This window comes from Tamandua tetradactyla, chromosome 8, assembly GCF_023851605.1.
Source record: "Tamandua tetradactyla isolate mTamTet1 chromosome 8, mTamTet1.pri, whole genome shotgun sequence".
Lineage (NCBI taxonomy): Eukaryota > Metazoa > Chordata > Mammalia > Pilosa > Myrmecophagidae > Tamandua > Tamandua tetradactyla.
In genome coordinates, this window is record NC_135334.1 from 69,240,771 (window position 1) to 69,267,822 (window position 27,052).

At 35.9% G+C, this 27,052-nt stretch overlaps 1 protein-coding gene across 2 annotated transcripts in view; it reads right to left on the reverse strand.

Moving 5' to 3' along the window:
• Positions 1–27,052, reverse strand: part of UVRAG (UV radiation resistance associated) — a 496,833-nt gene that overhangs the window by 87,441 nt on the left and 382,340 nt on the right. For both annotated transcript variants that reach the window (XM_077113538.1, XM_077113539.1), the window contains exon 13: positions 5,031–5,109. In XM_077113538.1, coding sequence (XP_076969653.1) covers positions 5,031–5,109 — 79 coding nt within the window. The remainder of the gene's footprint in view (positions 1–5,030; positions 5,110–27,052) is intronic.

Consider the following 27,052-nt stretch of genomic DNA (forward strand, 5'->3'; position numbering starts at 1 on the left):
AAGGATTCTGCTTAAAAATCACTGAGATATTGAGGCCTTCCCTAGCCAATTTACATAAAATAACCCCCAACTCTGGTATTATGTGACAACCAGCCTTACCTTAGTTTTCTCTGTAATCCTTATTTGCCATTTGATATATTAATTGTTTGTTTACTGACTATCTACTACTGGGAGAAAGTAAATTCCACACAGGTAAAGACCTGTCTCTTTTGCTCACTCCTTTATCCCCAGCACTTCGAATCCTAGTTCGTACACAGTAGAGTATTGTTTTCCTATCTTAATTCAACATATTCAGTTATTTTCTCTTCCCTTCTCAAAGACTTTGCTCCTTCCAGTCTCCCCTCTTTCTCCTACATCAATTCCTCTCTCTTTATTTGATTACTCTCATCAGCATATAAACATGTCTCATTTTCCATCTTAAAAATCAAACAACCTATATCCCCACAAAACAAAAACTTCTATTAATCCTAGTCTTCTCCAGTTATGAACTATTTATCTCACACCATAGAAAGCATCTCAGAAGTGTTGTCAATACTCAATGTCACTGTTTCCTTTCCTTTTCACTCTTCCACATATCTATTGCTCCACTGAAACTGCTCAAGTCAATGGCCTACATGTTGTCAAGTCCATTGAACACTTCTGTCTTTATCTTATAGTAGGATTTAATATGGTTGATTACTCCTTCCTTCCAGAAATTTATTTATCTCAGTTTCTAAAATATTAGCATCTCCTGATTTTCTATCTACTCAACTGGCCACTCAGCTTAGTCTCTGTAAGTTCTTTCCCTTCCATCTAACTTGTAAATGTGATTTCTCAGGCTTAAATCCTGGTGTGTGTGTGTATGTGGGTGTGTGTGTGTGCACGCGTGTGCGTGTGTGTCTCTTTTTTAGATCTGCATTCTCATCTAATTGATCTCATCAGCTTTCCCTGATTGATCTCATCTGGTTCCATGGCTTTAAGTACCATATTCATGTCGATGACAATGAAATTTATATCTCCAGATATAAATACATGATACATGAGCTCCAGATCCACGTACCCTGTTGCTTACTTGATGGCTATGTCTGCTTTTCTAAAAGGCAACTCAAACTTAACATTTCCAAAACAGAACTTTTGTTTCCCCACTACTATCTCCTGGCACCTTCCCTATCAACAAAGGATAGTATGATCTGTCCTGTTGCTCAAGCACAAAACCTAGGAGTTGTCCCTGAGTATTCTTAATGCCTCACACCCATTCAATCTATTAGCATGTTCTAACAGTGATTATCTCCCATTATATACTTCAAAGGGGTTCACGTCTCTCCATATCTATCCCTGTCATCTTGGTTTAAGATGGTCTTCTGAAATAACCTTCTAACTGATAACCCTGACACTATTTTAGCACGCAAGAGTACATTCTCCATAGAGCAGCTAAAGTAATCTTCTCACACAGAAGGCATTGGTCTTGATATGAAAATAAAATGCGCAAAATAGTTATCATCTTTGCTTTCAACGAACTTTTGTCTAAAGATCCTTTTCTATGTGGGAATGCCAGCTTCTTTGATTCTGTGCACTTTTAGAATGGAAATATATAAAGCAATCAAGAATATGGAAGTAAGGAAATCTCTGCCAAACTTGTCAGATTATGTGATACCACACTGGGATGACAGATGTCAATAGCCATACTGTCTTTCAATTTGCTTAACATTATCTGCCCTTTCTACTTTATAGGGTGACGGTATAGATGAAATGGATATATGTGTGGAAATTTTATGAAATATAAAGTGTTCTACAAATTTAAGGTAAAAGTATTACAACTTTTGTTTTATTACTTTTTATGCTATAGGAACTAGAAGCAAACTACTGTGCTCCACACAAATTCTTATATAGTACTTCTAAAACTTAGTGCCAATTATGTCATGATCTGTTTTTTTTTTTTTAATCAATGTTGATTACACTGTACCTGAATTATGACAGGCCCCATTCCACATGCTGACCAGCAAGGAAGGCTATTTCTAGCCAAGGGGGGCAGCACTTGACAAAGATTAGTAAATGGCACTGAAAATGAGGCATTTTGCTATATTAACTCTCAATGCCCAATCTAGCATATACACACACTTTTAGACAGCCGTGACAGAAAGAGGGCAAGCAGGCCTTACCAATCCTCTCAGCTCTTCAAACAACACTTGAGGATTTCTCTTAAAGGCCTGTCTTTCTAAGCATATGCTTTCAAAACTTGGCCTGGACTGATTCCAAATACTGAAGTAACAAATATTACTAAATTCTGTCATTTCCTCCACCAAAAAAGTGATTTTACTACTACTTCTGGTTGTGATGAAAGGTCCTATTGACTATTCAAATCCTCAACCAAGTTATGGATGCAGTATTAAATGACTTCACTCCTTTTTCTTCAGCACTTTAACATATGCCAATGCTTTCATCCACCTCCACTAACATGGCTTATAAATTATTGAGGTGGGGCTATTTTAATAGCATGATTTGTTCACATCTCTAGAGATGTAGTGCAAATGAAACTGGCTGAGAAAGACGAACTCCTCTTTAACAACATGTATTAGTATACACGTAGGCAAAAGCAAACCTTCAAACGTTAGAATTATCTTATTCAATATAATACCTGATGAGGATCCACAATATTATGATTTTTTGAGGTGTCACAAATCAAATGTAAGCAAGTCAGTAATAAGGTCAGACACAAAATGAAATATTCCAAGAATCAGCAAGAGATGGAATAGATAGAGATGAAGCAAAGAAAAGCTAAAGGTCACAAATTTCTTAAAAATTTCTTTCTAAATGCTCAAAAGGGGCTTCCTGAATGAACATTGAAACCTAAGAAAATCTGTTTATAAGAAGTTTATCATCATCTCCTTTTAAAATTTCCACAACAGTGATGTAAGAACACCAGACAGTAAGATGTTTGCTTCCTATGGATTTAGGGTGGTTAACCTACCACCCTCTCACTTTCCCCTCCCCCAAACACATAACATAATCTCTCAATTTTTAAAAGCTGTGCAAAATTGAAGAGGATACAAAATTATTAGAAGTAAGCCATTTCTTAAACAGATGAATAAATCGAATTCAGCATACTTGTGGTCCTGGTACAATTAAGAATAAAATCAGTGGCTCCTTACCTCCTAGATCACAACTTAAGTCCTCCAATGTGGGGAACAAATATGTGCTAGTGCTAAGAGTCTGTGGTGGAGGGCTGACTTCCCTAAATTTTCCACTGTACCTGCTCAGCCTCCATCTTGGACTTGCTCTCAAAGCAGCCTGGGCTACACCTAGCATCTCCTCTGGCATTTCTATTGGGTCATGGAGGAAAAAATAGTGTGTGTGTGTGTGTGTGTGTGTGTGTGAAGCTGGGATTTATGAGAAAATCCAGGCATTTCCGCCCCAATCTTAATCAAGAGCAGATTTCACTTGGAAGCTTTCAACAGTAGAAGCTATATTCCCAGAGCAAGACATAGAAAAATAGGGCCAAGGAGAAGAACTTCTAAATTCAGATAAAAAATGAGTTCTAAAAAAAATAATTAGTTCTACTAAGTAATGCAATTTATTGACATTCTGACTCCTAGACTCCATATCCCTAGTATCCTGTGCTCTTTCTCACTTCTGCTGACTTCACTGTAAATGCTCCCTAATTTATTAAACTTCTTCCTTACTAGTCTCTTACTCTGGACTCTTCTTTATCAGTTCTGTCAAAGCATTGCCTTTTTCATAGTGACACAACTCTGATAATAGAGTATAAGCTAGGCAGCCTTGAAATTAAGAGTCTTTTTTTCCTTAGGCCAAAATACTTATCTGCCAAAAATAGAGGGACGGAAAGTATCAGTTTTGGGCAAAATGGCACATGGAAAGATGACTCACAGGCCAGAGACCGTGAGCAGGGCTGCTTGCCTGGAGTGAAGAACATGAGCTGGAGTAGAAATAACAATAAAAGCAGTATGACTGAGAGAGCAATGAGTGTGAAGTTATGAAGCAACCAATTAACTGAGGACTGTAAACCAGAAATTTGATCCATATCAGAACAGGATAAGGATCTTGATAAAATCCAAATTAAACAAGAACAACATTAAACTGAAGTTGCCAGAGTGAAAGGCAAAGATTAAACCAAATGGAGGAATAATTCTAGATCTATTAGGCATGAATAAGGGAATCATAGAGTGAGTTTTTAAAATTCATATGGATTAAAGGTAACATGGACTAATAAAAACAAAAGCATCCAAACCCTTATTTCTTCTCAAATGAAAGGTCTGGGGATATAGCTGATAACAGATTTAAATAACAGCAAAGCCTTGGATATTTATTCATATGATTTTGCAATTAGAAAGATATCCAAATAAAAACAAAGCGCTGAAGTTGGTCTTCCTTTACAACTAGAAAATTTATGGAATATCTACTTTTTTGAAGTAAATCCAAGCATTCTAAGGAAATGCTACATATTTCTTTCACAAAAATGCAAGCCCAAGAATTTGATAGTCTTTCTATGGCGTTATTTAAGTGGGATCCTCACTGGTGTGCTGTTGAGAGAGATATAATACCCAAGATGGGTTGGAAGGGCCATATTTGGTCCTTTTCTTTTGGGCCCTGGATAATAAGGTGAGGAGGTCCTTAAGGACATGCCAAAGGCACTAAACTTTCACTCCATCAACAACTCCCAAAACAAAATGAGTTCATAGGAGTGGCCTAAGAGTTCAGGTGTGTGGGAAGAAAGCTGTTACCAGTCAAGCTTCAGAGGCAAGACATTAGAAAGCCCACACATTCAAATATAATCTACTGGGAAATAATAACAAAGAAAAGGACTTCTGAATTTAGCAAGATGATTCCAATGCGTACTCACTGTTTCTCTACAGTCTTTATAATGACACAGCATAAGACTCTGGCTAAAAAAGATTTCTGTGCTGTCAGCCTAATGGGTTAAATAAAAGGGTTGATAGCAGTATTTGTTTATAAAGAAAAGGGGTTATCCTTAGCAATCTAGGAACTTAGATTTTATGTGGAAAGTAGGAGAGGTGTGATGAAGAGCTACTTACCTGTGCTATATTTTTGTTTAGAAGATAGACACCATAATCAAATTGCAACTTCTCCCCTCCTTTTGGATATAGTGGAAACCTAAGAAAGGTAAAGAAGATCAGAAGTTTTCCAAAACTGAGTAAAAACAATCTCTAAGTTGTTGACAAAGGTTGAAGCTTAAACACCTGAAGAACTGGACTAAATCACTTAATTTTAGTCCTTGTAAAATATTATCTTAACACCTTCATTATATCAGTCAGATAAGAACAATGACTGCTTTATTTCAAAGGAAACATTGAATAGGTCATGCAATTAGGGACTAATGTGTAAGAAAGCGGCCCAACAACCATAAGGAGTTAGGGCCACTGTGCTTCCTATTTACATTTCATAAGCTTGCAACCCTAAGATTAAGAACCTAGAATCTTTTTTTCCTCTAATATCTCAGCTCTGACTTCTCAACTTCTACTAATGGGGAGAGGAAGATTAAGAAGAAAAGAAAAACAATTAGACCTGAAAGCAAAATATAAGATTTGTTTCTTTTAAGGTGTGTAGTTGAATCAACAGGACCAATATATCTCCGCCCCCTGCCCCCCCCCCCCAATCGTTAAAAAATGCATTTATTGACTGAGTTTGCTATTTGGATGCTACCTCTCCAAGGCAATGTGCCCATGACACAGTACTCTCTAAGAGTTTCCCTTTCAACCTGACTTACTGAAGAGAGAAAGGCATAAAATCTGTGGATCTTCATTAAGAGCAATGAGTTATTTTAGGAAGTAAGTTTCCCTTCACTATTTCTTTTACCCCACCATACAAACAAAGAAGAAAAGGTTAGAGTATCTCTTACATACTAGTTTTTTATTGTTTTCTGATTCTTAAGACCAAGCTTAGTTCCGGGTCAAGATGGCGGCTTAACAACATGCGCATTTTAGTTCGTCCTCCAGAACAACTACTAAATAACTAGAAACAGTACAGAACAGCTCCTGGAGCCACGATAGTGACCAGACACACAGCGTACCCCAGTATGGACCAGCTGTGAGCACCCCCCAGAACCGTGAGTTCCCAAAGCTGTGACGGCCAGCACCCCTCCCGCACAGGCCACTTCCCAGAGGGGAAAGGAAAGGACTTTACCAGCAGCAGGGACTGGGCACAATCAAACGCCAATTGTGGAACTAATTAACAAATTCTGACTACTTAAAATAGGCCCCCAGCTTAGGTGAACCTGATCAAAGTGGAGGTTGCTCAATTTTGCCCTGGGGCCAAGGGGGCAGGACTGACAGAAAAAAGGGGGGGGGGAGAAGGAAACAGAGGGTTTTGCGGCTGTGTATCTACAAAGGCTTGACTGCCTCTGGATATAGCAGCAGGGCTTTTCAGGCTGCAACTGCCCCAGGCATAGGCAGAAGTGAGCTCTTTTGGGGGCTTATCTGGAGCTTGTGCCTTCCCCAGGGGAGGGGTGAAGCCTCACCCATGTGGAATCTCTCCATCAAGGAATTTAGACACCAGGGCTTGGTAATTTGAAGCCATTAAAACCAGCCTACAACCTCTCCTCTGTCTCCACCACGCCCCCAGCAGGGAGAGTCTGCCAAAGTTAAAGGTACCGCATCATCTTATGCTGGTGGGACCTGCAGTCAGACAAGCGCCACATACTGGGCAGGGTAAGAAAAACAGAGCCCAGAGAATTCACAGGAAAGTCTTTCAACCTGCTGGGTCTCACCCTCAGGGAAAACTGATGCAGGTGACTCTTTCCTCCTGAGAGGAGGCCAGTTTGGTCTGGGAAAATCTGGCTGGGGTCTATAATATCTAAGCAGACCGTCCTAAGTGTGTGGGGGGGAAAGGCACCACACAAGCAGGGCAAGAAACAAGAAAACAAGAGCTGAAAAATTCTCCTCTGTTAAACAAAACTTAAGTTAAAGGTCCAGATAAAGCTGAACGGAATATCAAAGAACAGACAGACAACAAATTCATCCAGCAAGAAAACCCTAGATAAAAGAAGCGAAAGCAACGTCCAGAATAAACTAATTAAGGTAATTAAATGCCCAGACGCCAGCAAAAAATAACAAATCACACTAGGAAAACTGAAGATATGGCCCAGTCAAAGGAACAAATGGCCCAGTCAAAGGAACAAACCAACAATTCAAATGACATACAGGAGCAGAAACAATTAATTCAGAATGTACGATCAGACATGGAAAACCTCATCAAAAACCAAATCAATGAATTGAGGGAGGATATAAAGAAGGCAAGGAAAGAACAAAAAGAAGAAACTGAAAGTCTGAAAAAAAACAAATCACAGAACTTATGGGAATGAAAGACACAGTAGATGAAAAAAAACAATGGAAACCTACAATGGTAGATTTAGAGAGAAAGAATGTAGGATTTCTGAATTGGAGGACGGAACATCTGAAATCTGACAAGAAACAGAAACTATAGGGAAAAAAAATGGAAAAATATGAGCAGGGACTCAGGGAATTGAAAGACAATATGAAGCACACAAATATATGTGTTGTGGGTGTCCCAGAAGGAGAAGAGAAAGGAAAAGGAGGAGAAAAACTAATGGAGGAAATTATCACTGAAAATTTCCCAACTCTTATGAAAGACTTAAAATTACAGATCCAAGAAGTGCAGCATACCCCAAAGAGAATAGATCCAAATAGACATACTCCAAGACATTTAATAATCAGAATGTCAGAGGTCAAAGAGAAAGAGAGGATCTTGAAAGCAGGAAGAGAAAAGCAATCCATCACATACAAGGGAAGTCCAATAAGACTATGCACAGATCTCTCAGCAGAAACCATGGAGGCGAGAAGACAGTGGGATAATATATTTAAATTATTAAAAGAGAAAAACTGCCAACCAAGAATTCTATATCCAGCAAAATTGTCCTTCAAAAATGAGGGAGAAATTAAAACATTTTCAGATGAAAAATCACTGACAGAATTTGTGACCAAGAGACCAGCTCTGCAAGAAATACTAAAGGGAACACTCGAGACAGATACAAACACAGAAGAGAGAGGTGTGGAGAAGAGTGTAGAAAGGAAGTCTATGAGTAAAGGTAAAAAGAAGGAAAATTAGATATGACATATAAAATCCAGAAGGCAAAATAGCAGAAGAAAGTACTACCCATGCAGTAATAACACTGAATGTTAATGGATTAAACTCTCCAATCAAAAGACATAGTCTGGCAGAATGGATTAAAAAAACAGGACCTATCTATATGCTGTCTGTACTCAAAGGACACGAGGCCAAGGACACAAATGGACATTTACACACCAATGTTTATAGCAGCATTATTAACAATTACCAAGAGACGGAAACAGCCAAAATGTCCATCAACAGACAGTTGGCTAAACAAACTGTGACATTTACATAAGATGGAATATTATGCAGCTGTAAGACAGAATAAAGTTATGAAGTATGTAGCAACATGAATGGACCTTAAGGGCATTATGCTGAGTGTGATTAGCCAGAAACAAAAGGACAAAGACTGTATGGTCTCACTGATATGAACTGACATTAGTGAATAAACTTGGAATATTAACTTGGTAACAGAGACCATCAGGAGATAGAAATAGGGTAAGATATTGGGTAATTGGAGCTGAAGGGATACAGATTGTGCAACAGGACTGAATATAAAAACTCAGAAATGGACAGCACAATATTACCTAACTGTAATACAATTATGTGCAAACACTGAATGAAGCTGCATATGAGAATGATAGAGGGAGGAGGGCTGGGGCATAAATGAAATCACTAAGAAAGATAGACGATAAAGATTGAGATGGTGTAATCTAGGAATGCCTAGAGTGTATAATGATAGTGACTAAATGTACAAATTTAAGAAATGTTTTTGTATGAGGAAGAACAAAAGAATGTCATTACTGCAGTGTGCTGAAAACAGCTGGTACTTAATATTTAAAAATTTCAACTAATGTGTGAGACTAAAGCAAAAAATGTTTATTTGGTACAAATCTATACTTTGACTAGTGCATCTCCTAAGATTACTTATGTAGATAGTTGATTGAACACCTTAAGTACATTGAACTTTGTATAGGACATGAGATTTTGTTGGTTTGTCCAGGTGATGTCCTGATGAATCCCAGAGTGATTTGATCAGTGAGTGGAAAAGTATTTGCACAGTCCCCTTCGGGGAATGGTGAGAACGGGGGAAAACTCAACTTCCCTAAGTTGAATACTTGATATTCTCACAAGCAGTGTGGACATAGGCTGAGCCCCGAGTCTTGGGGTTTGTTCATATGAAACTTAACCCCACAGGGGATAGGTCAAGCCTACTTAAAATTAAGTCTTAGAGTCACCCCCAAGAGAACCTCTTTTGTTGCTCAGATGTGGCCTCTCTCTCCAGCCAACACAGCAAGCAGACTCACCACCCTCCCCCTGTCTACGTGGGACATCACTACCAGGGGTGTGGATCTTCCTGGCAGCGTGGGACAGAAATCCCAGAATGAGCTGTAATTCAGCATCAAGGGATTGAGAAAAACTCTAGAATGAGCTGAGACCTAGCATCAAGGGATTGAGAAAACCTTCTCGATCAAAAGGGGGAAGAGTGAAATGAGACAAAGTGTCAATGGCTGAGAGATTCCAAACAGAGTCGAGAGGTTATCCTGGAGGTTATTCTTATGCATTAAGCAGAGATCACCTTGTTATCCAAGATGAAATGGAGAAGCTAGAGGGAACTGCCTGAAAATGTAGAGCTGTGTTCCGGTAGCCATGTTTCTTGATGATGATTGTATAATGATATAGCTTTCACAATGTGACTGTGTGATTGTGAAAACCTTGTGTCTGATGCTCCTTTTATCTACCTTGTCAACAGATGAGAGGAACACAGGAATAAAAATAAATAATAGGGGGAACAAATGTTAAAATAGATTTAGTTTGAAATGCTAGTGATCAATGAAAGGGATTAGTAAGGGGTATGGCCTGTAAAATTTTTTTTTTTTCTGTTTGTTATATTTTCTGTTGTCTTTTTATTTCTTTTTCTGAATTGATGCTAATGTTCTGGGAAATGATCATGATGATGAATATGCAACTATGTGATGATATTGTGAATTGCTGAGTGTATGTGTTGGGAATGTTTGTGTTTCTTGTAATTTTTTTTAATTAATAAAAAATTAAAAAAAAAAAAAAGACCAAGCTTAAATTTATCCTCTGAAACAGAGTGCTCTACAAACAGGCAAATCACAACTTAGATAGAGTCCAGAAGAAAACTTCAACTTCCTTAGTTATACAATATAAGATTATTCTCAAAAATGAAATAACATTACTGAAATGAATAGTAGGTGACAATTATTGGGGATTCTTCATTTTAATTGTCTTTTACTTTCCTGGAGAAAAGATACATTCCACAAGGTTTAGAGGATATTGTTTTCTAGGAAAAACTAAAGAAAGGAAATAGAATTTAACAGTTTGATGTCCTCAAGTAAGGTTGGTTATATAGTGTCCAAAATGTAAATGTGTTGTGCTATAAAATTATTGCTTACTTAGGAAGTAAGCAAGATGGTACACTGTATTTATTTTCACTAAATGAACACCAAATGCTTCGTACCTCCATGCAAAAGATGGAGGTTTGCATTTAATTAAAGCAGTAAAAAACAAACCAATTTTAAATAAATGTAATTTTATTTCAATATAGATGGAGAATGACATTGTGGCCATTCAATTATAACCAGAAAAATGTCCTTAACACCACAAAACAGGATGCATAAAAGGAGAGTAATATATTAAATAAATGGAGGAAGAACTATATATTTGCTATTATTATACTTTTATATAAAAGGCAATTAAAATGGCTGATAGTAAATTATTTTCCAAATTCTCATCAGTTTGAAAACTCACTGATTCTATAATCAGTGAACTGCTGACAATCAACCAATTAGAAAGCAATAAATAGATTATGCATAAAAAATTTGGAGCTCTTTAGACTACAGCAATTTCAATATGAGTAAAGAATTATGATATGACTATCAAAAACAGCTAATGCTATCCCATGCTGTATTAACAGAAGCAGAGTAGCTAATTCAGGAACACAGACCCAACTACTTGGTCCTGGGTCAGACTATATCAAGTTCTGGGAGTTGATGTTTTTTACAAGTAATCAGATAAATAACGAATCTTATGTATAGGTTATGTTTAAAGAGAAGTTTTATAATAATTTCCTTTGATTATAAGAAGCATGCTGTGAAGTAGAGTGGGTCCACGTTATTGTTATTTAAAAGAAACTGACTTGCCTCCATCACCTACTGAGTAAGTAGAAGAGACATGACCTTAGTGTTAGGCCTTCTGATTTTAGATTCAGTATTCTTTCTACTGCCTCTGAGCCCTTTAAGAAGCACAGCCAGGATGTTATAGGGGAATGGGAACTACATTTTTTGAGAGAAATAGTTGAAGGAACTGGAGGTGTTTAGTCTGGAGGGTAGAAACCTCAGGGATAACAAATGAAGGACTTTCGGAAGGAAAAGGAACTGAGTTCTTCTGCATAGGTTCAAACACAGAGAAACAAAGTTAATGGGCAGAAATTACAGGAGGACTGATTCCACTGCAGAGATATTCAAAATCTAAAAGATCTCCCACCACTAGAGCAGCCACACACAGGCTGGGGAACAAACATACACAATGGACGTGCATTTGGGCCTGCAGTGGGTTGAAGGTGGCTACAACCTATGTCTTAATCCTCAGGACCTGTGAATGTGACTTTATATGGAAAAAGATCTTTGCTGATGAATTAAGTTAAGGATCTTGAGATACCACCCTTGATTATCCAGGCAGGTCCTAAACCCAATATAAATAAATGTCCTTGTATGGAATTTTAGTTAGTGGAGAGACAGAGAGAAGAGAAGGCCATGTAAAGATGGATGCAGAGTCAAGTAATACCTGGAGCCATCACTAGAGAGAAGGAGCAAGGAAGTGTCTCCCCTACAGCTTTCAGAGGGAAAATGACCCTGTCAGCACCTTCATTTCAGTCTTCAGGCCTCTAGAACAGTGAGGGAATACATGTCTGTTGTTTTAAGCCACCAAATTTGTGATAATTTGTATGGCAGTCTTAGAAACTAATATAGGGGGGAATCAAACAAAATGATACATGGGACTAGATGACTATAATATCTCCTCAATTCTAAGGTTCTATAATTCAGAATATATAAATAAACATACTAAATATAATTTCATTTTTCCTTCAGGATCCATGAAAGCATTTCAAAACTATAATGCCAAAAGATCATCATGATAAACATCAGCTAAAGCTGTAAAGTAGACTTATTGAAGTGTCAGCAAATGGAGTGTCAGAAAAAAGAGATTAATATGTATGTCTGAAAATACATCAGGATGTTAAATTAGAAAGTATTATATATGTGTGTACATGTGGGCACCCAGAGAAAGCTCATGCATGAATATGTCACATTCAGTTTTGAAAAAAAAAAACACCTAATTTTGAGACTTTCTTATTTACCAAAGATACAGTCATTATAAGCACTATCTGCCCTACTTCCTCCCCATGCCACCCAAAAGCATAGACATTTTTACAAAGGATTCCAAGGTGATGACAGTTTTGCCTTTGACTTGAAAGCTCCACCTTCAGGTCTGGTTCTCTGACGGCATTTGGGGCCCTTTGGAGTTCTTTGATGACTGTGGTTAATTTAAAATTTTTTATTGTGCATATTAAGATCACCCCTCCCCACTATATTTGTAGAAAATGTGATAACACATATTCAACAGGTTCTGAGGTCATGACTTTACCTCAAACTCAACATACTTTCTCCTACCCAAATAAGTTATTCCTCACAACTTTTCTCCATCAATTACTCAGGCTTAGTAATTTATTTTTCCCACCTTTTTTGTCTTTCATATACGCAGTCATTCACAAAGTTACCAAGTCAGTTTCCCTCTGAAACAATCTTAATTCTCCATTCTCACTGCCATTCTCTTAGTCTGTAAGTCAAGGTTCCTTGATCTTAACATTACTGACATTTTGAGCTGGATAATTCTTTGTTGTGGGAGGGCTGTCCTGTGCATTGCAGCATCAGTGTTCTCTACCGTAAAATGTCCTCAGAAATTCATTGCCGAAAGTCCCCTGGTAGGGGTAATAAGTGTGTAAAATTGCCTCCAACTGAGAACCATTGGTCTAAGTCATCATCAATTTGATTACTACAACAGCTTCCTAACCAGCATTAGCAATGCCAGTTCATTCTCCATATCATTGCCAGATTGATTTAAAGCTTAACAGATTTTAAAAACTGAATTATGACAGAAAAAAACAAGTGTTTGGTCTCAGCTTCATCATTTACTAGTTATATGAAGTTGGCTAAATCATAACTTCTCTAACACTCAGTTTCTAACCTGTAAAGTAGAGAAATGATTATCTTTCCTGCTTCCTTCACAAGTATCTTGTGAGGATAAAATGAAAAAAAAAAAAAAAAAGAATGAGACCATACACTGAAAACTAAAAGCATGATATAGATGTTAGTTATTATTTTCTTACTTGAGAGGCTTTTTATCATCACTTCGCAGCATTCCTTCCTTATCAGCTATTATTTCAAATTTTAGCTCCTCTGCCTAGTTTTCAAGGCCTAAGTGATCTGACCTGCCTGCCCTATTTATTTGCAACCTTAGGCACAGTTTCATGAACATACAATACTCATTTCTCTTTTCTTCTACCTTTCACCCACTTACTAGAAATGCTTATCTCTCTCTTGCCTTTAAAATCCAAAAGGTCTTGGGAAGAAGTGATCTCATACCTCTGTCAGTAAAAAAATTGTGAGCATGTCCTGAAATACATAAGCATATTATAAAATATACACAAAGTACAAAAGTAAAAAGATGATGTGATAAACAGAAATGGAAATATTTAAAAAGAAAAATACTTAAGAGACAGCAACCAATGGAAATGTGGGGACTTGTTTGGATTCTGATATAAAGAGAACAATTGTAAAAAAAGAAAACAGTTGGATAAATTTGGATATTACTTACGTGATGACAGTAAAGGACTTTTTACGTGTGATAATGGTATTGTTATTATAAAAAATATTTAGAGATGGGTATTGAAGTGTTTATGAACAAAATGTTATGATATATAACATTTACTTAAAAAATAATCAACTGGGATAAAGAGAATGGAAAGGATACAGATAAAATAAGATAAACAACTATTCATAATTATTAAAGCTGGGTACACAGGATTTGCTGTAGCATTTTCTCTACTTTTGCATATGCTTAAAATTTCCTACTGTAAAAGGAAAGAAATGAAAGAGAAAATAATAGCCATTCAATCTCTTATCACATCATCTGTTCTTCATTCGTTTGGGAACTGTTTTGTCCAACTAGAATAAGTCTAAAAGAAAACAGATTTTTAATCTGTGTCTCCTCCATCTTTCTGTGTTCAAGTTTCCTCTTCTAATAAGGATATCAGTCATATTGGATTAAGGGCCCACTCTACTACTCCAGTATGATCTCACTTGAAGTGGCTAATTCCATTTTTAATGACCTTATTTTCATATAAGGTCACATTTTGAAGTATTAGAGATTAGGACTTCAACCTATTTTTGGGGGGGGACACAATTCAATTCATAACAACATGAAAACAGATGCTACAATATCATTTATGACTGTGACAGACCAATATGTATGCATTTGTTTAAAAAATACATTACGGTAGTTAAATATTAATCTATCGTTTTTTCCTTTTTCATGCTGTAATACCCTGTTTTATTTTGTTTTTTTAAACTGGCATATAGAAAGTTCAATGAAAGAAAATTTTCTGCTTTTCTTTTCTGGCTATTATTGTTATTAATTTAATTTCATGACTGTTACTGAAAACAATTTAATCATGTTTAAAAACTGATCCACTCTGGGTATCAAAAACTCTAGGGAGAGGCCACTGAGATATGATTTGGGAATTTGCATTAGGAAGAAAAAAGGATGCTGCCCCCTCTGTACCCAGACATACGGGAAGTATGAGACCAAGCAGTCTTCTCTTGAGAAGGCTCCAGGGCAAGTGATATTCTCAGGGGTGAACTAGTTATTTTACTTGTGTCTAGCAGTTGTATATACAGTTGTATAGTGAAGAAGTTGAAGACATGTTGTATATTATAAAATTGAAGAGAGGTTTCAAAAAGCACAGAGAAAAGGTCTGAAAGGTAAGTGAAAAGAGAGATACTAGGTCAAAGGTAAGGCAGGAAACAAAAAATGGCAATGTGCAGATAATTAACAGGCTGAGGGTGACAAAAGTCTATACAGGAGAATAAGAAGAACAGTGGTATTTTTTTCCTCTTCCTTGTGGGAAGAAAGGAGAGAGGGAATATATAATGGAAAATAGTTTATGCCAATCCAAAGAGAAATAATTTGATATGACAGGTAATAAGATGTCACACCAAATTTTTAAAGGAGAAATTATGTAAAAAGATTTACATTGGATTATTCTCTTTGTCAATACCAAATATGGTACTTTGGAGACAGCTGTAAAAGGAGAATTTCAGGGAAATAGAATTCCAGATAATTTCACAGTAAGGTTAAAAATAATCCCCATCTTTTTACTTGGTAAGTTGTAGAGTTATGGAAACTGTTAAAGAACTCAATTTCCTTGTAAGAAACTTCCAGTTTTTACACACCCTTTTTGTAACTGTTGAAAATAGTCTATAGGCAAATTTCGGCGAACAGAACAAAATGAAAGGATGGAAACCATGTTTTTTTTTTTGTTTTCTTTAAATGGACAATTCTGTAAATAAAAAAAAAATTCTGCCATCTAAATCAAAATCACATTCATAACATTAACAACCAATGTGCACTAACCTGGGTTTAACAGCACCTGTTTCCTACAAAATCTGTACATGTGAAAAAACATACCAAAAAAACACCCTACAATTAAGTATGCAAAAGTGCATAAACCCACCATACTTTGTCATGACAAAAGATATTTCCATTTGAAACATGAATTTCAAAGAAGAAACATGATTTTAAATTTGTAAAGACAGCCTTCACAATCTAAGCATATAACACAGGTTGTTTAACTATATCAGTACACCTAATGGTATATTGTCTATAGTGTTGAATCCTAGATATTAGAATTATTTATTTAATTATTATATGTATATGGGGGGTAGGGAAAGGAGGAAAAGAGCAAAAGGAGAATTCCGGTACAATAAATTAAGGCTTTGAAATCAGAGAAGCAGAGGCTCAGATCTCAGTTTTGCTACTTGTAATAAGAATTTGGGCACACTACTCCGAAGCTCTGTTTCCAAATTTCTAAAATGGATTTAGTAACACCAATCTTTCAGAATTGCTTAAGAATTAAATAAGAAAACCTAAGGGTCACGGTGGCTCAGCAGTAAGAATGCTTGCCTGCCAAGCCCGAGGACCCGGGTTCGATTCCCGGTGCCTGCCCATGTTAAAAAAAAAAAAATAAGAAAACCTAAGAACTAGTGCAGTGACTGGAACACAAGAGGCATTCAATCATTATTCTCTCTTCATAAGGACATGCCATATCTCTACAATTATACACATGTTCCTACCTGTGTCTCAAAAGGTATCATATTTTATTCATTTTGTTGCTTTCTAAAATCACAATTCCTTTTTATATAACATTCATTTTCTACCTTACGTTTTAGTTATTTTTATGAATGTCTCATTTCCCCTATTAGAATGAAAGTTCCTTAAGGACAGAGGCCTTAAGCTGAGTTTTATCCACACTGGGCATTCATCAAATATCTGTAAATGAATGATTAAATAAATGTGCGAACAATAAATACTTAAGTGACACAGGGATTGCAAATTAAACACATACGCACACACAGGGCAGTGCAATGGTAGCTTAAGTGGCAGAATTCTCGCTTGCCACTCCAGAAACTCAGGTTTGATTCCCGGAGCCTACCCATGCCAAACAAAACACACAAACAAAAAAACTCATACACACAATATATTTAGCAATCAACAAGAAAGATTTTGAGATTCAGAAACATTTTCATCATTCATTCTTTCTTAGCTTTTAACAGACTCAAAAAATCAGCTCTTATTTTTAGAAAGTGCTTTGAATTCTGCTTCAAAAGAAAAATTATTTGGTGGGGGATGGAATCCCAAGTTATGGAATGGTGCTTTCTGTGGATTATAGGAGGTAGAGACCTCTACCACCAGAGTGAAAAAAACAAAATAGCATAACAACAATGATGTTAATGTTGGACTGCATTTACTGAGTTTCTATTATGTATCAGGTACCATATCTAGATTCATTATCTATACAGTCCTAACAAAAAAAAGGAGCATATACATTAAAGTGTCCATAGTCATGAAGCCTTTCCTAACAGCCACCAATCCCAATTCACCTCACGTCACCGGGCCACATTTGGATTAGGTATTTCTCTCCTATGTGTTCTTGCAGAATTCTAAATATTTCCTAAAACAAGTACTTCTCATCCTGTACTGTAATTGCTTGTTTACTGTTCTGAATCTTACAAAAGTCTGTAATAGGTGAGTCTATGTCTAATTTATTACTATTGTATCACAGTTCCTAGTGCACAGAGTCTGGAACAGATTTACAGAATGGAGGGAGGGGTGAATGTAAGGATAGAGCAGTGAAGCTAGAATTCCAACCCAAGCTTGTCTGACTCTGAAGCTTATGATTATTATTCTACAACACATTCCCTCTCTAGTCATAACCCCATATATTTGTATTATTTTGTAAATTTCATTTTACTCAAGATTTCTCTAAAAATTTGTGGGATTTCTTCACCCCACAAATCAGATGTTCAGGAATCAAACTACTATCAAATTCATCGACTGATTTGAAGACAAGCAATTCTAGCTCTGATGACAATATTTTGGGTTTAGTGCTAAGCCTACAAAGGTAGAGTGTCATCACCAATAACTGTAGGTATCATTAAAATCTAAAATGTAACTATAAGTCCTATTACGTACATTATTTCTTTGGGAACTTAGTAACTCAACTTATCTGCTTAAAAAAATAAAAGCAGTTAAAAGATTCAGAAATAAATCTACAAGTTTTTGAAAATCTACTTAATTCCACTTAAGTTTTCAACAACGGTGTGCATTTATCTGCTAGCTACTTAGAACTTAGTTTTAGGTTGTCTATCATTTAGCCTTAAAATTTAGCTGCTTTCTGATGATATGATACTATATGTTAAAAACTCTGAAAAATCCATGGCAAAACTACCAGAGCTAATAAATGAGTACAGCAAAATGGCAGGTTACAAGATCAACACTCAAAAATCTGTAGTATTTGTATTCATTATTAATGAACAATCTGAGGGGGAAATCATGAAAAAAATTCCATTTACAATTGCAACCAAAAGAATAAAATATTTAGGAATAAATTTAACTAAAGACACAAAAGACCTATACAGAGAAAACTAAGAAATTGTTAAAAGAAATCACAGAAGACCTAAATAAATGGAAGGGCATACCATGTTCATGGATTGGAAGACTAAATATAGTTAACATGTCAATTCTACCTAAAGTGATTTATAGATTCAATGCAATACCAATTAAAATCCCAAAAACTCACTTTTCAGGAAATAGAAAAACCAATAACCAAATTTATCTGGAAGGGCAGGATGCCCTGAATGGCTAAAAGTATCCTGAGAAAGAAAAATGAAGTCAAAGGTCTCGCACTACCTGACTTTAAAGTGTATTACGAAGCTACAGTGGTCAAAACAGCATGGTATTGGCATAAAGATATCATGATTCCATACTGACCAATGGAATCGAATAGAGTGTTCAGATACAGACCCTTTCATCTATGGACAATTGATCTTTGATAAGGTAGTCAAGCCAACTCACCTGGAACAGAACAGTCTCTTCAATAAATGGTGCCTAGAGAACTAGATATCCACATGCAAAAGAATGAAAGAAGATCCATACCTCATATCCTATACAAAAATTAACTCAAAATGGATCAAAGACCTAAATATTAGGTTGAAGACCATAAAACTGTTAGAAGAAAATGTAGGGAAATATCTTATAAATCTTATACTAGGAGGCAGTTTCCTAGACCTTACACCCAAAGCATGAGCACTGAAGAAAGAAAGAAAGAAATGGGAACTCCTCAAAATTAAACACTTTTGTGCATTAAAGAACTTCATCAAGAAAGTAAAAACACAGCCTACACAATGGGAGACAATATTTGGAAACAATATGTTAGATAAAGGTCTAGTATCCGAACATATAAAGAAATTGTTCAACTCAACAACAAAAAGACAGACAACCCAATTACAAAATAGGCAAAAGATTTGAACAGACACTTCTCAGAAGAGGAAATACAAATGGCCAAAAGGCACATGAAAAGATGTTCAACTTCCCTGGCTATCAGGGAAATGCAAATCAAAACCACAACGAGATATTATCTCACACCCATCAGAATGGCCCTTATCAATAAAACAGAAAACGACAAATGCTGGAGAGGATGTGGAGAGAGAGGCACACTTATCCACTGTTGGTGGGAATGTCAAATGGTATAACCACTGTGGAAGGCAGTGTGGTGGTTCCTCAGGAAGCTAAGTATAGAATTGCCATATGACCTGGCAATACCACTGCTAGGTATCTACTCAGAGGACATGAGGGCAAAGACACAAATGGACATTTGCACACCAATGTTTATAACAGCATTATTTACAATTGCCAAGAGATGGAACAGCCCAAATGTCCATCAACAGACGAGTGGCTAAACAAGCTGTGGTATATACATACGATGGAACATTATGCAGCTATAAGATAGAATAAAGTTATGAAATATGTAACAACATGGATGGACATTATGCTGAGTGAGATTATCCAGAAACAAAAAGACAAATACTGTATGGTCTCACTGATATGAACTAACATTAACGAATGAACTTGGAGAATTTCAGTTAAGAACAGAGGTCATCAGGAGATAGAAATAGGGTAGATACTGGGTAATTGGAACTGAAGGGATGCAGATTGTGCAACGGGACTGATTGTAAAAATTCATAAATGGATAGCACAATACTACCTAACTGTAATACAACAATGTTAGAACACTGAATGAAGCTGAATATGAGAATGATAGAGGGAGGAGGCCTGGGGGCACAAATGAAATCAGAAGGAAAGACAGATGATAAAGACTGAGATGGTGTAATCTAGGAATGCCTAGAATGTATAATGATAGTGACTAAATGCACAAATTTAAAAATGTTTTGCATGAGGAAGAACAAAGGAATGTCAATAATGCAGGATGTTGAAAACAGATGGTAATTAATATTTTAAAACTTTAACTTATATGTGAGACTAAAGCAAAAAATATTTATTTGGCACAAAATTTATATTTCAACTAGTGCATTTCCTAATATAACTTACGTGGACAGCCTAAATGAATACCATTTAAGTACATGGAACCTTGAGTAGGGCATGAGATTTTATAGGTTTGTCCAGAGCGATGCCCCAATAAATCCCAGAAGGATTTGAACAGTAAATCAAAGTATTTGCAAAGTTCCCTTGGGGGAATGGTGAGAAAGAGGGAAAATTCAACTTCCCCAAGTGGAGAATTCTTGATATTCTCACAAGCAGTGGGGACAACCAAAGCAATAAGCTGAGCCCCCAATATTGGGGTTTGTTCATACGAAACTTAATCCCGCAAAGGATAGGCTAAGCCTACTTAAAATTAGGTCTAAGAGTCACTCCCCAGAGAACCTCTTTTGTTGCTCAGATGTGGCCTATTTCTCTCAGCCAACATGACAAACAAACTTACTGCCCTCCCCCTCTCTACGTGGGACATGACTCCCAGGGGTGTGGACCTTCCTCGCAACATGGGTCAGAAATCCTAGAATGAACTGGGACTCAGCACCAAGGGACTGCGAAAATCTTCTCAACCAAAAGGGGGAAGAGAGAAATGAGACAAAATAAAGTGTCAATGGCTGAGAGATTACAAACAGAGTTGAGAGGTTATCCTGGAGGTTATTCTTATGCATTAAATAGACATCACCTTTTTAGTTATGGTATAACAGAGAAGCTGGAGGAAACTGCCTGAAAATGTAGAGCTGTGTTCCAGAGGCCACGTTTCTTGAAGGTGATTGTATAATAATATAGCTTTCACAATGTGACTGTGTGATTGTGAAAACCTTGTGTCTGATGCTTCTTTTATCTACCTTATGGACAGGTGAGTAAAACATATGGGTTAAAAATAAGTAAATAATGAGGGAAGAAATGTTAAAATAAATTTAGTAGATTGAAATGCTAGTGATCAATGAAAGGGAGGGATAAGGGGTATGGTATATATGAAAATTTTTTCTGTTTTCTGTTTCTTTCTTTTCCTGAATTGATGCAAATGTTCTAAGAAATGATCATGATGATGAATATATAAGTAAGTGGTGGAAAAAAACAATGTTCATATTGTATGTTGATTGATTTTATTAATAAAAATCTAAAAATTTTTTTAAAAATTTAGTTGCTTTCTGGATGTCAAAGTTCAAAATTACATACATAAGTTAGCTAAAGTTAGTTTTCTAGAACAAATATGCTGTCTAGGAATTCCATATATTCAGAATGTGTTTTGAGAAAGACATATTTCAATTATGAAATTGCAAAAGGAATCATGTCAGCTGATCATTTATCCAATTTGGAGCACAAAAAGACATTTAGAGGCCCCTAAGTCATTCTGCTTAAGTATAGACTTCATAAGTGCAGGAAACTCCAAATTTCACTGATCTGAGAACAATCAATGCAAATATCTAGGTTGTCATAATCAATCTGATTTAATTATCAACAAGTTTTTCCTATTTCTGACCAGTCATTTGGAGCTGACCTCTGACAAGTACTTACAAGTCATAGAAATCTCATTTAATTTTACAGTCTCATATTTGTTATTGGGCTAATCTTTACCTGTTCTACATCATACAACAGCTTAAATATTTGAATGGCCCAGCAATAAATTTCCATGGTCCCCCTGGGTCAGTCAGATGTTAGCTGTTAAGTAAAGCTAAAAGGATCTATGCTTCATAAATTTCCTTCAGGCTCCACATTTGCTCTTACAGGCTAGGCTTTCAAGCCTAAACATCTTTATAGCTATGTGCAGTGATTTATTAACTCCTCCTTGTTTTTATCCAAAAAGATCAATCACATATGTATCAATAAGCCGGTGTGCTGGTGACTGCTTTTTATTGTACATATAACCACCTGCCTTTAATACAAACTTGAGTCTAGAGCTTTTGTAAGCTCTTGCTGGATTTTAACAACATTCACCTGTTTCTAATTTGGTATAAAACATATGGTTTAGCTCTGCTATTTAGTTCTACTCCAGTCTTTTCCTCTTACCAATCCAACAATATAAAACAAAACAAATTCAGAGCATAAAATTTAAATTTGGAAATTTGGAGGATTTCTCTCTCTCTCTCTTTCACACACACACATATACATTTACTTGCCCAATTACTTCTGAAAAGCATTTTTGACAAATAACAGAGGAGTAAATATGTTAGTTATGAAATTATTATGTTTCTTTGCAAAAATTATATGTGTTCTACATTACGCTCAAGGGCTCTAAGAATTATGTTCAAACTATGAAAATAATTGTTCAATTTCAAGAACACAAAAAAGGTAACAGTTCTACCTAGCTGCCTATGAGATAAAGGAAGTGTGTTTCTACCTCTATAGTCAGGAAACCACATTTGGTCAGGTGAAACCAAGAGTTTCTTTTCCCTTTCCTTATCCTTCTCTAAATTAGACCAAAAGTTTAAGAGGCAGGTTGCCAACAGAAAGAGAACAATGATCTGACTCAGTATGGTAAAGTCAATACTAAAATTAACAGTGTCTGGGTGATAGGGCAGGGAAGAGTAAATCCTCAGGAAAAAATGACTAATAGAAATGTCTAGGAAAGACAGAAGTCAACACAGGCTCCCACAGCTCTACCAGACTTCTAACCTACACATCTACTTTTCCAATCATTGTGGACCTGACAGCACTGGCCAGAGTTGGCATTTAATCTACTATTCAAATCCCTCTTATCCTTTGAGACTCAATGCAAATCTTTATCTTCTCTGAGGCCTGTCTCAAGTCCTATAACAGAACTAATGGTGTCTCCATGAGGTTTATCAATATTTAGCTATCATTTGAGGGCATGTAATCATATTAGGTTTTGTTTTACAATCATAAATACTTACATATCTGTCTCTTGTTTAATAAATGTTCTCTGAATTGTATTCAACTGGTTTATAGACAAATCAAAATTTTGGACAAAGTGAACCACGAAAAGCATACTTAAAAATTAATATTTTTTATCAAAGTAATACTTGTACATGGTTTAAAAGTTAAATTGTTCTACAAACCTGAGAAACATTAGTTTACATGTCATTGCCTAAAATACCTTAGTTCTATTTCAATCCCTAGACCCCAGAACCAATTATTCTCAACTCTTTCTTTAAGATGCTTTTTTCCTTCTGGTACACTGAATATTTCTAATTAACATCCTTATACTACTGTTTCTGGATTCTTTGGTTTTAAACAAGATCTACTGACACTCTACTGGGGAAGATGACAATTCAGCTTTCTTACACATTGCTTCCTTGCCTCTTTCCCACACCTGCACTTCTCCTTCCTTCCATTTTCTCAACAGTCAACACCACAATTTTTGGTTAATTCAACATGTAGGGTTAAACTATTATAACCATATAACTATTATTTTGATCTGAGCCATAGAATGTAAAATGTTTTTATCTTTCTTCTTTTAAACTTTTGGTTTTCCCCAGTTAACAACCACCTAGCTTCTTCATTTGCTAAATTTATTTATGTACTTCTTACTAACTCATTTCCCAACTCCCTGAAAGCAATGCAAATTCCCTCTCAATTCAAACACATCAGGTAATTTATTAGTTTCTCTGTTTTCCTGGAGCCCTCTTTCCTTCTACTCTCTAGGTCAGTTGAAGAGGATTTTTCTTCATTATCATCCTAAAATCCCTTTGCTTCTCTGCTGTGTTGGAGAGAAGCAAAGGGATTCTTGTTTTCCTTTCTGATGTGTTCTTTTTACTGGATTTAGTTGGTTTATTCCCTTATAGTAACAGAGCATATCCTATAGGAGCTTCCTAGGAAAGGTGCATGGGTAGATTTTTTTTAGGATCTTTATGTCTGAAAAGTCTTCTTCTACCCACACATTTGACTGATAATTTGGTTAAATATATAGATCCAGAATATGGAAAAAATTTCCCCCAAGAAATCTGAAAGCATTCTTCTCTTGCTTTCTAGCTTTAGTGTTGCCTTTGAGTAATGAGATGTTATGATTTCTGTTCATTTTTATGTTTAAAGTTCCTTCGTAAGCTTTTAGAATCTTCTCTATTCACAATGATGTATCTTAGTGTATGCTTTTAAAAATTCACTGAGCTGGGCACATAATGGGCTCTTTCAATCAGAAATCAAATCTTTCAATCACCAGGGTTCTTTTTATATTAAAACTTTGATAATTTTCTACTGTTTTCTGTTCCCTTTCTATTCTCACTGTTATTTGGATCTTGGGCCATTAGACATTTGAGGAATGCCCCAATTTTATCTTTTCTCTCCTATTTTCAATCTCTACCTTTTTTGTTGTTCTTTCTTATAAGAAATTTCTTCATCTTTACCTTCTAACCTTCTGTTAATTTTTTTTTTATTCCATCATTTTAACTTTCTAGGTTTTGTTTGTCTTTCAATGGATGTTCATTTTGAAACCATCTTGATTTTGTCTTTGGATGCAGTACACTTCCATAACTCTTAAGATGTTAATAGATTTTTAAACTTTTGCTTTTACTGTTTCCTATTTTCTTTTTTTACTGCAAATTTCTTTTTATGTTTTTTAATTTTTAATTTTTTTTTTAAGCAAACAGAAAATTTATTAGGTACACATGTGAGAGACTGTGCGGGCACTCTTGCAAAGGCAGAAGTGAGAAAGGTGAGAAAGGCGAGAGGCCTCCTGCAAATTTCTTTACTGATTATTTACTTTGGCTTCTTTATGTCATGTCAGAGGTCTCCTCAAATGTCTGATGAACCTTGGCTATCATTTGCATTATCTGCACATTTTAGAGATATATTAACATACTATGTAATCCATCTAAAGTATGTACTCAATGTCTCACAATCTCATCACCTGGTTCTATAATCATCACATTCCATGTTAAACCATTTTCATAGCTCCAAAAAGAAAAATAACAGACAAACATAAAAAAAGAAAACCCAAAACACCCCCTACACCCCTTATCCCTCATTATTAACCCCTAGTATTCGTGGGGTACACTTGTTATTTTAGATGAAGGGATATTAAGATATTACCATTAAATCTAGCCCATAGCTAATAGTTACTTCCCGCCCCATATACCAATCTATTATTAATTTTTTGTACAAGTGTCATATATTTGTACTAGTTCATGAAATAACTTATTTATATTTGTTAACGTCCACCTCAAGGTTCACTGTGCTATACAATCCCATATTTAAACCTCTACTTTTCCTTCTGAAAAACAACCCCTTTTATCAAATTCACCTATAATTCAGCATGATTACTTATAATCTGAATAACGAGTTACCCTCACCTCTATCCATGTCCAACATTTAAGTTCAATTGCATTAAAAATCTGTACATAATAGGCAACCACTCCTCATTCTCTAGCTTTAATCTCTTGTTAACCTATACGTTATGTTTTATGACTATGAGTTTACATATTCTAGTTAGTTCATATTTGTGGAATCATATAATATTTGTCCTTTTGTGTCTGACTTATTTCACTCAGTATTATGGACTCAAGTTTCATCCGTGTTTTTGCATGCTTCAGGACTTAATTCCTTCTTATTGCTGAGTATTATTCTACTGTATTGATATACCATATTTTGTTATCCATCTATCAATTGATAAGACACATGGATTGTTTCCACCTTTTGGCAACTATGAAAAAAGTCACTATAAACATCAGTGAGCACATGTCCCTGTTTTTAGATCTTCTGGGTATATAATAAGTAGCGGAATTGACAGGTCACAGGGCAACTCAATATTTAGTTTTCTGAATAACTGACAGTCTTCCACAGTAGATGTACCATTTTCATTCCCATTGAATAAGTGTTGCTATTTCTTTACATCTTCTCCCAAACCTGTAGCTACCTGTTCATTTAATAGTCAACATTTGGACAGGTATGAGGCACCTCACCGTGGTTTTGATTTGCATTTCCCTAACAGCTAATGAAGATGAACATCTTTTCATGTGCTCTATTTTTTTTTTTTTTTTTTTTTTTACATGGGCAGGCACCAGAAAACAAATCCAGGTCTCCAGCATGGCAGGTGAGAATTCTGCCATTGTGCCACAGTTGCACCACCCTTTTCATGTGCTTTTTAATTTTCATATTATCTCTTTGGAGAAATGTCTATTCATATCATTAGCCCATTTTATAATTTGGTTGTTTTTCTTTTTATTGTTGAGTTAGTATTTCTTTATATGTATACTGGATGTCAAACCCTTATCAGATATGTGGTTGCCAAATATTTTCTCCCATTGAGTTGGCTGTCCTTTCACCCTTTTGACAAAGTCCTTTGAAACATGGAAGTTTCACTTTTGAAGAGGTCCCATTTATCCTAGTTTTCCCTTGTTGCTTGCACTTTGGGTGTAAGGACTAAGAAGCTATCTCCTATCACTAGGTCTTGAAGATGTTTCCATATATTTTCTTCTAGAGTTTTATAGTACTGGCTCTTATATTTAGGTCTTCGATTCACTTTGAGTTAATTTTTGTGTAAGGTGTGAGGTAAGGGTCCTCTTTCTTTGCTTTGGATACTGATATTCAGTTGTCCCAGGCCATTTGTTAAAGAACTATTCTGTTTCAGTTCAGTAGATTTGGGAGCTTCATCAAAAATTAATTGACCAGAGGTCTGAGGGTCTGTTTCTAAATTCTCAATTCAATTCTATTGATCAATATGTCTACCTTTATTCCAGTACCCATGCTGTTTTGACCATTGTTTATAATAAGCATTAAAATCAGGAAATGTGGTTCTCCCACTTCATTCGTCTTTTTCAAGACATTTTGGCTATTCAAGGCCTCTTTTCCTTCCAAATAAGTTTGATAAGTTTTCCAA